Here is a 19,012-nt window from a genome sequence, read left to right on the forward strand (position 1 = left end):
GTTACTTCATAAATTACTATTTTTAATCTTTAATTTATACATTATGGATCACATTTATTCCACTCTTATTGTGCTGAGTACTGTGCGTATATATCTGTCTTTGTAATAATTCAGCGTTAAATGTTTTGTATCTGCACAACTGTTGATGCACCTGCAAAAAATAAATATCAATAAAGGGATGAAACGAGTGAAATTTCTATTTTATTCCTTTTTTATGCTAGAGGTTTACTTTTTTTTTGTACAGTAACCTCTTATTGTTAATATTAAAGCCCCAAAGTTTCTTTAGTATCAGCAGTTTTTGAGTTATTAAATTTAAAAAAAATGTTTTTGACTTTTTCAAAATGTGTCTACGCTCATAAAATGTAAGTTACAGGCCTGAAGGAAAATTATACAGCATCTTTGATATTCTGCAATTTAACAGCACAACCATAATTTGAATTTTGAATGTATGACTGACCTGAAAAATATTTAATCCAGTAAATTTAATAATTTTATTTACTTTTTTTTTAGTGTCCAGATGGTATATTTTATTTTTTAATTTTGAAAATATTTACTTTGTTCAACAAAAGGCTCTGTAGTTTTTAATCATAATTTCCAGAACATGCAGTAAAAACTTAACTTCTTAAGATGAAATTTGTTGGAGCCTATAGTATTTGAATGTATAAGAGTGTGGAAATATTACTTAAAAATGACCATTTTCCGTAAAAAAAACATATGTTTGTAACTGTGAAGTATAACTAAAGCATGAATTTTGAGGATGATTATGTTGACTATTACACTTTTACTACGTCATACAACTTTTGACCAATAAAACAGTATGAAAGGATGTCTTTCAACCAATCATGGCTGCTTATCGCATAATTTTATCACTTCCTTAGCATTTGTCTTTTATTTGCCAACATTTCAAACTGGAAATTCTTTATGGTACTCTAAAACATGCTTTGCAATCGTAATTTGTTTTCCACATAGATAATCGACTGAAAATGGCGGCTCCATTCAAATGTTTTGGTGAAGGGAACATTGATGAAATAGAATTTTAGTAGGTCAATTAATATCTATTTTATTGTATTAGAGTATATTTATTTTAATCTTTATATACTTTCTTCTGTTTTTATCACCTCTCACCATTTGTTTCTTTGTTTGCCAACATTTCAAACTGCAAATTCTTTACGGTACTATAAAACATGCTTTGCGATGGTCATTTGTTTTCCGCATAGATAATCGACTGAAAATGGCGGCTCCATTCAAATGTTTTGGTGAAGGGAACATTGGTGAAATAGAATTTTAGTAAGTCAGTTAATATCTATTTTATTGTATTAGAGTCAGGGCCGCCGAGAAGGGGGGGCAAAGGGGGCAAGTGCATATGGGCCCGTGAGCAGTAAGGGCCCGTCAGATTAAGTGAGTCTGATTACTTTTTATTATCATGGGTACATATCAGTACTATAAAATTTTGTGAGAACATTTGTTACATGAATCTGACACATTAACCAACAATAGTAGAATTAGTACAAATTACCACTTCATTATGTAAATGTTTAACTTTTATACAATAGAATATCGGTTTTCCACGTTAACAATCACCGACACGACACTTGAGGGTTCTGGGATTTGCCTGAAATATGTTCCCGTTGCTTGTACTGAACACATTCAGTTGGCTTGTCTTCGTAACTACCAACCTCTGCGACCCACCACAATATGCTGGTGGACTCTCCCAAATCCAAGCTGCATGATCACGTTTTTTTTTTTTTTTTTTCCCCCCCCCAGTAGGACCTACATTGTATGTTTTGTGATGAAACTTTCGTTTTTTCGTTGTCGTTTTTCTAGTAAATTCTGTTCATTAGTGTTACCAGTGGACAATGGACAAGTAGAAACATAAGTCAGGAGCTGAGAAGTGCAAGGAGAGACAGAAGAATTGGAAGGTATTAAGAAAGGGAGTAGAACTTTGTTTGAAATTTGGTGTGAAATTGAGCAACCTTGGAAAACTAAAAGTAGAAGACAAATTGTGTCATTGAATGTGTTTCCAAAAACAGTATTATAGTATTTTCAAAACTCAAGAATGGAGAATGTATTCCCAGAGACTGACTAGTGTGGAGTGAAACAAATCAGGGAAAATAGTACAGTGATTGATTTGTTTTACGCCACATAGCCAGTCTCTGGGAAAACATTCTCCATTCTTGAGTTTTGAAAATAATACTGGAAAGGCTCTTGTTCCGTTGCTTAGAAGGTTATTAGGCAGGTTGGGGGAACTTTTTCGAACAGTACATTCAATAACACAATTTGTCTGCCACTTTTTAGTTTTCCAAGGTCGCATGTTATTTGCCATGGCTCAGAGTTAGGAACTGGTGTGTGTAAATTTGTTTCACTTGCACATATTAACACAACATTTTTACTATTATTTGCTTGTTCTGATTCAATACTACTGTTATCATAATTTTTTTCTAAACAGCCACAACCATCAGTATTCACTTATAAGCATGAACTGTCTTCATTTTTGTCAACCTGAACAGACGGGCTTGAGATTTGTTTATTTTCTGCACCTTCACTTGCAATGCTCAATTTCACACCAGCTTCAAACAAAATGAAGGAAATAAAAATGTATTCAGAGTAACAATGTGTCAAGAAAGACTGAGTAACCTTGGCCTCCTTAGTCTGGAGAGCGATCTTGCTAGGTCTTTAAATTTTGATGATATGATTATGATTTTGCATCAATGAAATCAAGGAGAGTTGTTTGTTGATGTTGGCCTACAAGTCAGAAATTACAGATGTTTAAGAATAGTGTTTTATGAAAACGAAACGAAAAGACGAAAGTTTCGTCATGAAACATACTATGTAGGCCCTACTGAAAAAGAAGCGTGATGAATATAATATATTGTGCTAATGTGACATTTTGCTAAAAGTTTTCATTGTAACAAAAGTGTATATTTTTAGATTCGTACCTGTGTATGAGGTTATCTTTTATTTATTTTGCAAATAATTATTATGGTCAGAATAATTGGTAACTTGTAATTTTTTAACTTTTTTTTCAACGGGGGCTGAGCACAATATTGCACAGGGGCCCATAAATCCTGTCGGTGGTCCTGATGAGAGTACTTTATTTCTTTTAATCTTTATATACTTTCTTATGTGTCTATCACCTCTCTACCATTTGTTTCTTTGTTTGCCAACATTTCAAACTGCAAATTCTTTATGGTACTATAAAACATGCTTTGCGATCGTTATTTGTTTACCGCATAGAGAGTCAACTGAAAATGGCAGCTCCATTCAAATGTTTTGGTGAAGTTAACATTAGTGAAATAGAATTTTAGTAAGTCAGTTACTATTTTATTGTATTAGAATACTTTATTTCTTCTAATCGTGTAATGGTCAATTAAATCCCACTCGAGTTTTGATTTTCTCTAGATAAATCAAAACCTCTAGTGAGATTACTGTTGATAAAATTTAGCGAATATATAGGCTAAATTAAAATTCACTGATTATTTTTTGCAAAAAAGCGAAAGGTTTTTTCTCAGAAAATGACCGAAGTTTCACTCATCTCCTTCTTTAAAATGGTCACGACTTTCACAGTGATTTTTTTTTACTTCGTCGAAGATGTAGAATTATCCAACATTTTCTAGCTATATGTAAGCTCTGTCATCAAGAAAGACAGGTTTGTTACAAAATATATTCTACATTATTACGAGCAAGTGCATTGCCAAATAAAGCTCTGACATTTGAATTTTTAAATATAAATAATAATGATCAGTTGCTGTTATAATAGCACTATATTATGTCAGTTATAGTGGAAGAGAGAGTGTGTGCGTGCGTGCGTGCGAGCGATACAAATGGTTAGAAAAAATAGTAGGCCTAGTCTCGTCATTAAGAATCTGGATAGAATCTGTTGGTTAAAAATTGTGTTTGGAACTTTGGAAGTTCATATTTATAGGAAGTTCGTTTTTATTCTTAGTATATAATATACCTTAACAAAGCCACCGTTCTCTCTTCCGTTGTTATGTTTCTACCACTTCGTACATCTCAAATAGTTAATACCTTTTTAAAGATATGATTTTCATTTTCTGGACTGGCACACTGGCAATGCTGATATAACCTTGGCAGTTGCGTCATTAAATAAAACATAATTTAAAAAAAAATCATCCAAACAAGTATAAGGTCCAAGCCCCGTTACGGTCTCAGCACTTCTGGGCTAGCAAATCATTAGGGATCCATTTCAAGTCTTCATTTAATAATAATAATAATTTCATGCAGGACCAAGGAAGACAACCGTTGTTCCTGATAAAAATCTTCCTCCTGGCTGGAGTAAACATACAATTCAACGCAAGCATGGAAACTCAGCAGGGAAATGGGATGTTTTTCTTGTGAGGTATGTAACATTAGTTTTACTTACCTCAAATTTTAAGTTGATGTATTTATGGAATTTCTACATTTAATGTAATATGGTTTATTAATGTAATAGTTTTCAACATCAGTCCACAGGGCCGACGATTCCGATCACGCAATGAGTTACGACTCTTCTTTGAAGAGAAAGGGGAACCTTTCAAGGCTGATATGTTTGACTTTTGTCTCAGTGGTAAGAAGAGGGGAGCTCGAACATCTGAAAGTAGCACCCCCAGTGCAAAGAGAATGTAAGTTATTGTTCAAAGGCATTGTTACTTTCCAATTTTGTTTCTGAAATTTGGTTCATATGTATGTATGATTATGAATGTATTCAAAATTTTATATAACAGCTAAATTGAAATGTAAGAATGTTGTAATTGTAAATATTTCAAATCACAATTCAGGAATTTATATAATTAAAACTAAATATTCTGTATAAATCTCGAAAACAAACTATGAAATTTTACATAGAAAACTCCAATTGATTCGTTCTCTGGAACAAGAACTTAACTACAAAATCTGTTGTGTTGTCTAATGCCAGCCATTTGTCCTTTCGTACTCCAATATTTTTCATAGATATTATCAAGATGAGCTACTGAAGTACAGATTTTAAGATCTAAATCTGTTCCTTCTTGTAAGTCACATAATGTACAATTTAGAGATTGATAATTCTATGCAAATGCTTGGCCAGGCAATCATATTCTGTGATCAATCTGAATGCCGCTACAGAAGATTTCTGTGGTAAATCAGGAATCTTGAATTTGAGATACAAAGCATCAAACATTTTAGATCTGGTATAACAGCATTGCGCAGATCGACATTCAAAAGTTTCTAGAAGGAGATGTGTTTGTTGGTGGGAAATAATGTTTTGTCAGGAGGGAGATGTATTGTTAGAGATTCAATATATACTGGAAATGGAAAAACGACGTAACATACAAATTAAGTTATTCCAGGGAATGTCTCAATTTCTGTATCTGAAGGTATATTTTATTTAACAAATTCAGATGTGTTTAAAATTGATCCAATGTTAATGGAGGACATTTAAACCCATTTCGTTTGAGATGTCAGAGTGTAAGAAGTGTAGCCTACTATTTTTTTAATGGCGATAATTCTTACATTAATGAGTATTTTGTATCATATTTTTCTGTAAATCTTAAGTTCCTATTACATGAAACATTTTCTTTTGTGTGATAAGATTCAGAACAGTTTCTATACAGTCTCTTATGGTACAGTTTTTTTAATAGAAAACACTTTCCTTTTTTCATTCGAATTGTTTGGACAATCAGTAAACATTTCTTTCAATATTCAACAGTTTTCCTGCACATATGATAATTATCTCACTATGAGACTATAGTATGGACTGAAACACTATATTGCACATCAAAAATACTGCAAAGCATGAGTCCATTTGTAAACTTTTCGAAAGCTCGCAGTTTCATCACTCACAGTTACTGTTAATTTTGCTTTCCTTTTATGGTATTGACAGAGGGTTACGCTTGATATACATTCAGAATAAAAGCTTGCTTTCCTAAGAGAAACCACTCACCCTCCATTATTTAAAAAACAATTTCTAAAATTTGAAGAATATTGCAGCAAAATAATCATCAGGAACAAAATATCTTTAATAATTGCAAACAAAAAATAAACGCTAATTATGCTCATAGTCGTGAAACCTTCATGTGCAAAGATGTCATTACTGGCTTTAGTGTTCTAAATTTTCTCGGAACTAAGACTCCCATTCCTTTCATAATAGTATTGGACCAGCTGTATCCTAATATTTAATGGTAGAACTATGGCTTGAAACTTCAAAATTCTTGTAGCGGTACTAATGAAATCATTAATGTTTTAATAACTAAAATAGTAATTATTGAAATTCAAAAAGTAAGAGATGAAAATCCACATTGTTTTGTTAACACAGTAATGTTTTCAGTTTTTTCTGCCTCAAATATTATAATGTTTATAATCCTTTAAAATTTGAAGTGACTTTAATGATCTTATATATTCTTCCTATCGCAATTAAGTAATGTTAACAGGCGTGGTGCAAGTGGTAAGGCCAAAACAATAGCAGGTCCTAGTGATGATGCATTAGAAGAAACCCTTCAGCCACCAGTATTAGTACCCCAGGTGCAGCGACGGGTAAAGACATTGCTGCCGAAGATCAGGCCACCTGCATCTAATTCTGAGGAAGATAGTGCTGATAAACACACAGAGCCTCGTTCACCTCCACCACCATATACAACCACAGTTGCCTCAGTACCTGCTATTAAGATTCAGTCTGAGCCTCTTGAAGGAGAAGGTGAATATGAAAAATATTTACTTACAAAGAGAAAGAGATAAGAAAAGGGGAAACTTTTGGATGTGGGTTTTCACATTTAAAATAAAAAGAATACCTTTGTAAGCATTTACGTGAAATCTTCGTCTTTATCTGCCATAGTTTCTTCTAAAAATCCTCATTAGACATTAGTAATACATTCTTTTATACATTTTTCAAGGGACTCTGAAAATATGGTGTAAATTGAGGGAAAGTGTGAATTATGGAAAATGGTTTACCCATATCAAGAACATTAAATATACAATGTTCAGTAAATAGAATAATTTGTAATCAGCACTTGGAACTTTTGTAACACACATGACTATATGTTACAATTATTAAATATTTAATTTAGAAAACGTGAACTATCACATACATTATTTTAATGAATTTAAAAGCTCAAAATATAAGGCATACATACAAAATTGAAAACGATAAATGATACTAGTTCTTTTTACAAAACAAATCTAATATTTTTACTGTTTACATTTCTTATGTCTCATGTTTTCTATTTGCTTCTTTAGTTCATACTATTTATCAAAAATTGAATCATCCCCTTCTAGAGCGGAAAGATACCTCCTCACAGTCTCTTATGCTACAACTACATCCTCTCTTGTAAGAACACCAACACTGCCATCATCATCATCATCATCATCATCATCATCATCATCATCATCATCATCATCATCATCATCATCATCATCATCACCACCACCACCACCACCACCACCACCACCACCACCACCACCACCACCACCACCACCACCACCACCATCACTAGTATACTGGCATTCAAAGACCTATTATTTTATGATCGTGTAAGCAAATTTTATAACCACGGGATAAGTCAGAACCAAAGATATAAAAAAAATTGACAAATTTTGAAATAGTTCTGCTAATTTTCAGTAGTAGGCACTATTATTGAGGGGTTAAAAAGTGTCAGGGAAAATTATGATGTAGATTAACCATACATTAGTCTCATAATTAGCAATATCAGCAGTTTCCGCTAAACCCATTGTTGTTTTACAATCAACAGAGGTGGATGAAATATTGAATTCTATAATGTGGGTATATTTATGTATGATTGGCAACACTATCTATTCATAGAAGTAATAACTAAGGAAACCACACTTATACCAACAAATTATCAATCACTGTCGATTAGTTAAGTCGGGTATCTTTGACTGTCAGTATGCGAGCACTGTTACCGTCGAGAATGTTTTTCACAGTTTGTTCCTCACCAGTGGGCACATTATTGTTCTTGAGAAAAACATGTTAATAATAGAATTTTTTATACTCGAATCTGCATAATTTGACTGTATATTATTTATTGCAAAATTTACGTTGGTAGTTTAATTTTTTGCATGGACGCCATCTTTTTTCTCCGTTTTGCAGAAACAACGTAAATTATGGGAAGTCTGAAATTATAACAGCGTAATAAATACAGGGAGGGAAAATATAATAACAGGAAATTTGAAAGGACCAAAAAAGATGTTGTAAATGATGGGAAAACATGTATGTATATATCTAATGCCTACTCAATTCACTTGCGTGATTCGGTTCCGCATATTGCGGATAGATGGCAGGACCATGACCCATTTTCAATTTGTACACCAATTCGGCAAGCATGATGAGTGTCTGTGAAGAGTTATATCGTGTACTAGGGTGAGTGTATGTGTAAGTATAGTGTATGTGGTGATGATGATGAAAATGAGGAAGGGAAAAAGGGAAACCCAGTGCTGGCACGTAGCTTACTCCTGTCAAATAGCACCAAGATGGCCACCAGGCTTAACGTTCCTGTCCAATATACGAATCACCTTCTCTTCATATGCACTGCAGAGAGATTTGGGATTTAACCCAGGCATATTGGCGCACAATATAGTGATTAGAAGTTTTGCACCGCCATCTCTCCTAGTCTCAGGGTAGAAATTTTACAGAAAATCTCTAACCCCACCAGGAATCGAACACGTGTCAGCTAATATGGAGGCAGTCGTGCTACCACAGAGCTAACTCGGAGGACAGATGGGAAAACATTAGTTGTAGGAATGTAAAAGAGGGTTTCGATTGTGTAATTCAAGTACTAGCAGAGTGAATATGAAATTGATTGGCATATTCTAGCATAAGAACGAAATACTGTCCTACTAATATCATTTAACAATCATTTGTGGTTTAGTGGCAATCATGTTTCTCTGTGACCAAGGCAAGTTTGGTTCTATTTATGGGTAATAATTTTTTAAATGACAAAAATCTTAAATGTAACTCTCATTGGTTAGGAAAGTGAAGGAATATAGTAAATGTATTGCATATAAGACATATTTTTTGTTCTTGAACAAAGATGAAGAAAGGCAAATTCTATGTTTAGTCCTGTCATTACTTCATTTTAAATTCTTGGAACTACAGTATGACCCAGAATAAAGTATACCGAAGTTTGATTGTGTTGCACTCGCAGCCCAGTGAGAAGAAATTATTGGCAGCTTTGTTAATTCTTACTTCAGTTGTTCCTGAAGAAGGCTGTGAAAGAAATATAATCAAAATGGTACTCACAAGGAAACATCACTCAATGTAAAGAAAACTTCCAAACAATTTATACACCAATCGACAGAAAACTATGAATGAATGAATAATTAAATTGGAAGTATAAGTCCACACCTGTGAAGTAACGGTTAGCGCATCTAGCCGCGAAACCAGGTGGCCCGGATTCGATTCCCGGTTGGGGCAAGTTACCTGGTTGAGGTTTTTTCCGGGGTTTTCCCTCAACCCAATATGAGCAAATGCTGGGTAACTTTCGGTGTTGGACCCCAAACTCATTTCACTGGCATTATCACCTTCATCTCATTAAGATGCTAAATAACCTAAGATGTTGATGAAGTGTCGTAAAATAACCTACTAAAATAAAAATAAAAAAAATGGAAGTATAATAAAATTAGATTTCTCGTAAAATATATATATATATATAATTTTATGCTATGCCGCAAATACAAAAGGTTTTATCCCATTCACAGAGAAAGTACTAGGGAGTGAAATATGATACATTAATGTTGATTTTGAATAATACTCTGTTTACCGAAGGAAGATAATTCTAGACAGAAAGGAATATTTCACTTCTCCTCCTTGTTGGAAATAATAATATATTTATCTGAAGCATTGTTCAAATGTTGTTGACCTCAGTGTGATAAAAAATGTATACCGGTATCACAGATTTAGAAACAATAAGTTAATTGCAAATGCATTCTCGGAAACTATAGAGCTATCTAATCTGTATGTGATAGCTGATAAATTGAACCAATGTCAAAACAAATTATATTAGCATGCTAAGTGAATTGATGTTAAACAAACGAGAGGGAATGCTTTCATTCACTAAGTAAATACCATTGTTTTTTTCTTTACAGTTCTGGTTGGTGGCTTAAAAATTCAGATGGAAAATAATACGTACAAGTGCCCCAAAGATGGCTGTGGCAAGAATTTCCGTAAAGAAAATTTGCTGCAGGTTAGTTTACCTGATGTAACTGTTTTCAAATGCAATGCATGTTTTTTCGACAACATATTACATTTCTCCAGCAAAAATATCTTATTCTAACAAATGGATAACTGTGACTTTGTTTATACAGGTTATTTATTTCCAATTTTAATAATAACAGAACTTTCACTGGAAGTGGATTAAAAGGGGAAGCAAGCAGTGATGCGTTGTTAAGACAAGATATAGATTGAGCTTTTTCCATTGCTGTTAATGACTAAGGAATTCATAACATTCCGAAGATTGGCTCTATCTTCGTGTTCAGGTGTAAAAAGAGGGATGAGAAGGTTAACCTACTTGTTGGGTTGACTAAATCATAATTTTAGTGAAGTCCAATCTGTACCCCTTCTCAACTTAACTGGAAGGTTGAAATAATTGTTTTTGCTACAATTGCTCAGCTGTACAGGCACAGCTGTTTTAAAAATCTCTCATTTACTCTGTAGACATAGATATATGATTCAGAATTATTTTGGAATAATACTCTATATGAGTAGTCGGCAAAGATGATGCCATATGAAATACAGCCTGCAAAACACATTAACGGGGATGGTGGAAAGAGAGCAGCATAAGAAGAGAAGTGCAGAACATCTTCACTATTGCGTTTGTAGAGGCAGACAGTGAACATACCCAAACTAAGAAATAGTTCAATTAAGTTGATGTCAATATATATTTATTTCTTTTTCATTTGTGTACGATTTGATTTCTTTTTTTTTTTAATTATAAGAACTGAATGAGCTAGGAACAAATATTAAGAATAAAAACATTAGAGATTTATATAAAGGCATAAAAGAATTTAAGATAAGATATCAGGCAAGAATAAATGTGATCAAGGATGAGAATGGTGACTTACTTGCAGACACTCATTCCATCCTGAACAGATGAAGAAATTATTTTGGGCAACAACTAAATGTACATAGGCCAAATAGAAATGATTGGGATGATATTCAAATACAAACTGCTGAGTCATTTATACCCGAACTCACACTCAATAAAAGAATTGTATTCCAATGGATACCATCCCATTGTGGAATCCTGGGAAACGAGAATGCGGATGCTTTAGCAAAGAAGGGCAGCACTGCTACTTACAGACCTGTTACTAAATCTACGTATTACTCTGTGAAAAGAATTATTATATCTACATACTTAGACTTCAACAAACAAAATTTGATAACACAATCCCAAGGGAAAAAATGGAACTTTCTGCATCAAAATCCACAGTTAATTCCCGATTTACCACGAAAATCGTCTGTAGCTGCATTTAGATTGGCAACAGGCCATGATTGTTTGGCCAAACACCTGCATAGAATTGGAATATATCAGTCCCCTAACTGTCCATTGTGCAACTCAAACCAAGAAATGGATTCGGAACACCTCAAAATCTGTGCTTCAGTGGCTGGTCATGATAATATCTTTGAAAAATATTGGAGTGCAAGAGGTCAAATGACTTTATTGTCAAACGCCTGGCATTAGAAAACAACAACAACAACTTTCTGAAGTCGAAATTGCGATAGAAAACCTGAAAAAGTAAAAGTCTCCACCTATCGATCAAATTCCAGCAGAATTAATACAAAAGGATGGAAATGCATTATCTAATGAAATTTATAACCTTATACTTGCTATTCGAGGAAAGGAAATTATACTAGAACAATGAAAGAAGTCCTTAATTGTATCTATTTATAAGAAGGGGAAAAAGACTAACTGTAGTAACTATCGAGGAATATCACTTTTATTGACATCATACAAAATTTTGTCCAATATTCTTTTGAAAAGATTAACTCCATATGTAGATGAAATTATTGGGGATCATCAATGTGGTTTTAAGCGTAATAAATTGACCACTGATCAGATTTTTTGTATTCCACAGATCCTATTGGAGAAAAAATTTGAGAACACATAAAAATAATATTTATTTTAATTTGTAGAAGAATTGTTACTGCTTTTATTGGTAAATTGCTTTATATTTCATCTGGCCGGGAATATGTGCTATTATCGTATGCATTATCTTTTTGCGCATCGACTGTACTGGAAATGACTCTGCATTCAAAGTCGTCCTGGGATCTGCAGGGTGGGACAGATCATAGAGAGTGTCTCTTGCTTGGTCAGGGGGTAGAGAGGTGAAGGGAAGCAGAGGGAAACTGCCGCTGTTTAAAACCCATATTTCGCTGCAGTGGCTTGCAGAGCCAGGCGACAAGGGAAGATCTTTCCTCCCCTCCCACACCGCTATTGTAATGCTACGTCAAATAGATTCTCTATTCCCTTGAAACTTGATGACAAAATTTTTATTTTCTCTTCACATACAGTACTTATTGTTGTAGAATCTTATCGAGTTAATATAACGAAATTAATATTCTCTTTTGCCTTATTATTACGTATATATCCAGTCTCCAGCAGAACCTAATATTTGCCTTAACTCAAAATGATTGCATGAGTATAATCCTTTTGATATAGCACGTAAAATACGAAAGAGACTTCTTTTCTAGTTTTAGAAAATTGTGACCATCAGTATATCTGAGTGTTGCTTTGGTGTGACGTTTTAATTCCTTAACTTAACCAGTGCAAATGTGCAAGCATGAGTGTGTGTGAAATACAGAATATTAATTTTATTTTTCTCAAATTTACCTTGTGGAAAAAATTGATGTAATGAAGTGAAATTAAAGGGTCATTCGTTACCCGACTTAAATCTTACTCAAGCTTCATCCAGCGGAAATAATGCATATATGTAAGGAAGTATAACAATGAAATTTACGCTAAGCATTTGTGGTTGCCTACTCTTCGGTGGTGATACTGCATAGACTAGGAGTGGTGTGACAGATTTAGGATATTAGCCCCTAAAAATTAAAAAGCACGAATCTTCGCAATCTCACCTGAAAAATGTTGTTTCATTGGCTATGTTAGGCAAAACTGATATTGCTGCACAATTAAGTGAAACGAACAGAACAAACATTCTCAAACATAATCAAGAAGTGAGAAAAAAATCGTGAAATTATTTTAAAAAATATTGATTGTATCAAATTTTGTGGTCAATATGAACTTCCCCTAAGGGACATGATGAAAAAACGATTTGAAGGACTCTGGTGTATTTCGTGGGTTGCTACAGTCCGTGAGTAATCTTAAACGAGCCTCTCAAAAATCATTTGGAACATGCCATTGTTTAAAGGTAATTCTAACACAATTCAGAATGAACTGGTAGATTGCAAGTTGAGTGTCTGCTGATCAGAAATTCAGACTGAAATCGATGGTATTAGGTTTTTTTTTTAGCAAATGATGCCACAGACATCTCCCAACTAAGTCAGAAAGTTTTGGTTTTTCAATATGTAGTGCATTTATTTTTGTCCTATACTTTTTAGTAATGGTATCAAGAAGTGAAATTTGTATGTACCAAAATCTAGTGCAGCTCTCCCAATCCACAAGTTCACGAGCCGTCACTGCCCTTAATGTAAACTGATTTAAGGTTCCTGAAAACGATGGTGAAGGTCTCTTGTGTCGTAATCCGTCCTCTGAGTTTAATTTGAAATTATCTACAGTATTTACGTCACACGCAGAGCATTAGCTCGCTTGCTGAAACTTCTGCGTGATCTGTACCATGCTTATACACATGGCAATAAGTGCCCTTTGCTTCACAGAAGCCCTTCATTTGTGTTGAGTGTGGGAAATAGTATCTGTTGTGTCGATGAGTGTGAAGAAGCAGCCATTATAAGATGCCTGTATTGTGAAAAGATGCTGTGTCCTGAACATTTCTTGGTGAACCCGATTATCATTGTGTGAACATAACAAGTGAGTTTACCCTAAATGTTATCCATTTTGTCTTAAATGCAAATGTGAACATATTCCACTTCCAGATTTCTAACAGGGGTGAAAGAAAGCAGTTTCCTCACCTCTAATGCTCTCTGCAAGTAGATTATGAGCAAGCTGCGTGCAAGAACGACATGCAATCCAGATTTTTAAATTTGCTGTATTTTCACAAATATGCAATTCTGAAATGAGAGACTTTCACCATCGTTTTCAGGAACCTTAAATCAGTATACATGATCACTTTCAGCCAAATTCATCATGCCCTACTGAAAACCCTCCCTTGTGAGCAAAGAGATGTTTGTCTATTACACGCGAAATTCTTTTTGATTTTACAACTGATCCTGTCGTGCGTACTTGAACACTGTGTAACTTTGAATGAACAAGTGATAGCTAAGGGGAGGGAGGGAGATCATGCCTTACCCCTCCGTCCTGCTTGTGTGTTAAGGGATTGTCTCGCTAGTCAAAAAAATGCCGATCACTGCTCTAAATATGAGTGTTATTTAGCTGTTAATTTGATGTTTGTATCATACTATTTGAAGTTTTTTTTTAAATTTATTCATTAGCTCTTCTTAAATTAGAGTTAACATATTTTAATTTCCTTTGATTGCTATCAGCTAATAGTGTAGTAACAAATTAAAGAGCAAGAGTGGAAACAGCAACTGATGATAATGACGTTGGTGATGGCGTTGATAATTACAATAACAGTGACAATGATGACGACAATGACAGTGATATTAGTTTTATTCATACGTGTTAGGCTTTTTTTTTTACTCTGTTCAACCATTAAAAGTGTGTTATTTAAATAGGATTGATTTATTTATATATCATATTTTTTGTTTTTCTCTGGTTTACTACAGATGCACATCAAGCATTATCATCCAGAATATAATAAGTTTATGGGATCGACACCAAATGTAGCTGATCTAGCATATGCTCGTACAATTGGTGAATCAATTGATGACTTAATGCCTAAGTCACGCTACAGTGGTGTTGGTACCATTGGCCTTAGTGGCACTCCATATGTAGACAAATTCAATCGCCCAGAGGCAACTCGTAAAACTAAGTCTGGTGTGTCAGTGGGAGTTGGAGGTAATAAGGTTGGGGGAGTAGTTGGCAGTGGAGGTGCAGGAGACAGTAGTCCAGTGCCTGAAAAAAAGAAGGTAACGTCTAAGGAGAAACAGCAGTCTGTGGTCACAGCAAAGAAACCTGGAAAAGGGTGAGTATCCTTCAGATTTGAATTTCTAAATGTACATTAGTAAAAATTCAGTAAATATATGAAATCACTGTCTTATATTAGTGAACCACTTCGTACAAATCTTCATTTTAATATTTCTTAGTTAATCACATACATCACTTTGTCTTCAGATTGATTCCCACACATGACAGTAGGTGCTAACAGATATTTCATATATTTAACATGTCTTGAAATTAAACTTGTATGGAAAATCTTAGTTTTAATTTGCTTTCAAATGTTACACACATTTTCTCTCACTCACATTCAAGAAAATTTGTTTAATGGTGATGAGTAGAGCCTGAATGTTAGAGAAAATGCCTTTTTTTTAAACTGAGTGTATGCATGAAAGACCTATTAGAGGTAAACACGTTTCCACACATTTTGGGACGATAGGCCCAATTTTTATTTTGCCTTTTTTTTTTTTTTGCCTAGTTTAGCTTCCGTTGCCTATTTTAAGGTTGAATTGCTTTTTTTTTAGCCTTTTTACGTCGTTATTGTATATTTTCTATATTTTTATATGCATTTAAAAAAGGCGCACATAAATTATATTAAAAAACAAAAACGAACGATTGTACAAATTAAAAATATATATTCACCTCATACAAATATTTGCTGAGAATCTTATTCTTCAGCAATACCATATGTTTTCAAGAAGTCAGTAAACTTTTCTTCCCTACCGATTCCATTTTATGTCATTTAGCAAAGATATTTGAACAGTATAACTCTTAGTGCTCAGGTCACTTCGGGGTTTACCAGCAAAAGGAAGGGGATGATGGAAATATTAAAAGCAAGTTTCCATGTCCCGTTACTGCTGTCACTTGCACGCACAAATCATGCATACTTTGAAGTCTCTAATCCCTTCTCACGCCCCTCTTTTTGAGACAATACACAGTCGGTTTTCCCTGATCTCTGAAAGAAAGTAGAGACAGTTCTTCTGAAATAAGTTGTTTTAAGTTTGCTCCAATCACTTCAGTAGAAGTACAAAGATCTTTTTCAACCATGAAAAACGTTCTCTCTGACAGACGGCTCACTATGACAGTTGACAACTTAAAAAAGCATCTTGTTGTGACATGTAACCAAGGAAAGTAAGTACTGTAGGGGATAGTTTATTAAGTATTTGTCTATTATTTGTGTGTTTCCATGAATAATAAATGCCTATTTCACTGCCTATTTTTACTATTTTTAGTGCCTATATGTCTGCCTATTTTAACCAAAATAAATGCTTAAACATCCGGGCTCTAATGATGACTTAATTAGCTTGTAGAATTTTTTTCTCATACAAGATCCAGCAAAAAGATTTTGAAGTGAGACAACACAATTATTGTATTTCAATGTAAGCTGGTTTTTATTCTTTTATTGCAAAGAGGCATTATAGCCATTTACTAATGCAAAAGAACAAAATTAGGTTTTGAAAATTACACCCTCCAAATGACGTCCAATTTTTATAATGCACTCCTAGTGCCTGACTCTGAAGCTCATGACTGGCATGCCTACCGTATCTTGTGGTATAGTGTATCCTTGGCCTTTCTCTTGACTTACGTTTTGATGCTGAAGAAGTCGTTCTGAAATTATTTACCCACAATAAAATTGTGTTCGGGAACTTGCCATATTGACCTGCATTGAATTGTTGTCGGAACCTATGCTGATTAAGAACTACTGAATCATTTCTTTTCAAAATATCTCCACAACAAATTCCCGATGCGATGCGTTTCACAGATCCATTGAAACTGAAATGGCATCAATAATGGCGTTCATTCCCTATACTACCACATTGCATGACTGTCTAAGCCACAGTTACTGCCAACCTGAAAACGTCATATCTTTCTGCTGAAGCCTGTACTTCCCAATAGAGACCCAATAATGTCATGGTTGTGCTGCTTTTTTCTCTCTAATTTTTGACGTCCTAGGAAATGGTCTTTATTCAAGAAATATAATACATACTCTAAATTTTAAAGTAATTCTCATAAATAGCAAGAGATTGTTTCTAAAAGTTTCAGTATAATTTTAATTAATTAAAACTTGCCTCCTTTGATCATGTGACGATGTTTGTGCCGCTCTTTATTTTACACATTTGTATTTGTTAAAGTGTAAGGTGTCATTTTAGGACTGTATTCCTTCATTAAGTGTATAATGAGCTGGTATTAATAAATAACTCAGGCAAGCACAATAAGCCACAGGCTGCGGTGTATTCGGAGCATATAGCAGACAGGCCTCTAGTGGAAAAAAAAGTTCATTTATTAAGAAGATATAGTAGAAATCTGGGTAGTCAATTGGTAGAGCAGCAATTTAGCCTAGGAATTAGAGTACTGAGACCTAACCAGAGGTAAATGATGGTCAGAGTGTGGTACCAACCACACCACCACATACACACAGACACGCACGCATGCACATACGAGTTTCATTTCATTTCATTTCATTTATTATATTCCATAGATCTTACATGAGCAATAAAGCTTTAAGATGTGGAACAAGTCAAAATTTTACAATATTACAATTACATTACAATATAACAATGACATTTTTACAGTATTTTACATTTTTTTACAATATTTTGGCGAGATGTAGTGAGATGAGGTGAGGCCCGAGGATTCGCCAAAAGTTTACCCGGCATTTGCCTTGTGGTTGGGGAAAACCTCGGAAAAAACCCAACGAGGTAATCAGACCAAAGAGGTGAAATGAGTGAGGCCGAGGACTCGCCATAGACCATCCGGCTTCAGTCCCATGGCTAGGGAAAGCCTCGGAAGTCATTCCAGGTTAAATTGGATAACATTTTGACCTTATGCGTTCAAAATTGGTTGAAAGGTTTTGATCTTACGTTTTCACAATTGATTGAAATTTTTTGTGTTCCTTCTAACAGTAAATAAAATTAACCATGTTTTTGTTGGGACCAAACTTCATTGTTTTGGAATTTATAACATGAAAATTCTAAAAACAAATGTGTGCACTAATCTATATAAATGTTCGTTTCTCGCTTTAAGTTTATCATATCAAATCGATATTAGTCTCATTGAAAATCATGCTTTTAGTGTAATACTCATTTTTTATTCAAGTTTGTATTCTCCATACATTACTCCCTAATTATTACATAAATCTCAGCATTTAATTCTCTTTAAGTGTGAAAAATTTCAGAGTAGGATAGCAATAAATCACAGAGTAAGAAGTTAGTAAACAAATGTATGCATAGCTCCTAATGCAAGTTACTAAGCAGAATGCTAATCTGAGAAGTTTCACTTCCCGTAACATTACATTAGGTTAGCTCTTAGCTATACCTGTGGAATTTCTTGTATTTTTTTAACTCTCCCCCCCCCCCCCTAAAGTTGTTCCAATTTTTAAAAAAATGATCAAATGATCACGTGGAAAGTTTTAAACACATCAAATAAAGGAAAGCTGTGTCTTACAATGCCTTTTATAAGCTTTTTATGTGATACAGAACAAGGAGAGTAATTATTTTAATTAAATATAAAATATAAATAAAAGATACGATAAGTTATTCTCACACTTATTCATAAATCCAGTTTTGCGTTTTGCATATTAAAGAAAAGTACGTTTAATACCTGCTTATTTGAAGGCAACTTTCTATTGATAATTTAATTACTGTCATATTCAATTAAATATGTATTGTAATGATATTTGTATTTAAATGTCGTCGTTGATAAAACCATATACTACATTTCTCTCCTCCAATTAAAGAGTAGAAAAAAGATAAAGTGCATTTTCCCCATTTGCTATACCAAGATACATGATGTTATGGTATTTAGTAAAACTTTTCTTGGATGTTCATTATTGATTT

At 34.0% G+C, this 19,012-nt stretch overlaps 1 protein-coding gene across 8 annotated transcripts in view; it reads left to right on the top strand.

Moving 5' to 3' along the window:
• LOC138703439 (PHD finger protein 20-like protein 1) overlaps positions 1-19,012 on the top strand; it is a 142,739-nt gene that overhangs the window by 83,986 nt on the left and 39,741 nt on the right. For 7 of the 8 annotated variants that reach the window (XM_069831298.1, XM_069831303.1, XM_069831299.1 and 4 more), the window contains 5 exons: positions 4,243-4,357; positions 4,464-4,619; positions 6,393-6,667; positions 10,072-10,169; positions 14,846-15,204. In XM_069831298.1, coding sequence (XP_069687399.1) covers positions 4,243-4,357; positions 4,464-4,619; positions 6,393-6,667; positions 10,072-10,169; positions 14,846-15,204 — 1,003 coding nt within the window. The remainder of the gene's footprint in view (positions 1-4,242; positions 4,358-4,463; positions 4,620-6,392; positions 6,668-10,071; positions 10,170-14,845; positions 15,205-19,012) is intronic. The other variant, XM_069831301.1, reaches the window with a different exon arrangement.

Source organism: Periplaneta americana, chromosome 7 (genome assembly GCF_040183065.1).
Source record: "Periplaneta americana isolate PAMFEO1 chromosome 7, P.americana_PAMFEO1_priV1, whole genome shotgun sequence".
Taxonomy (NCBI): Eukaryota; Metazoa; Arthropoda; class Insecta; order Blattodea; family Blattidae; genus Periplaneta; species Periplaneta americana.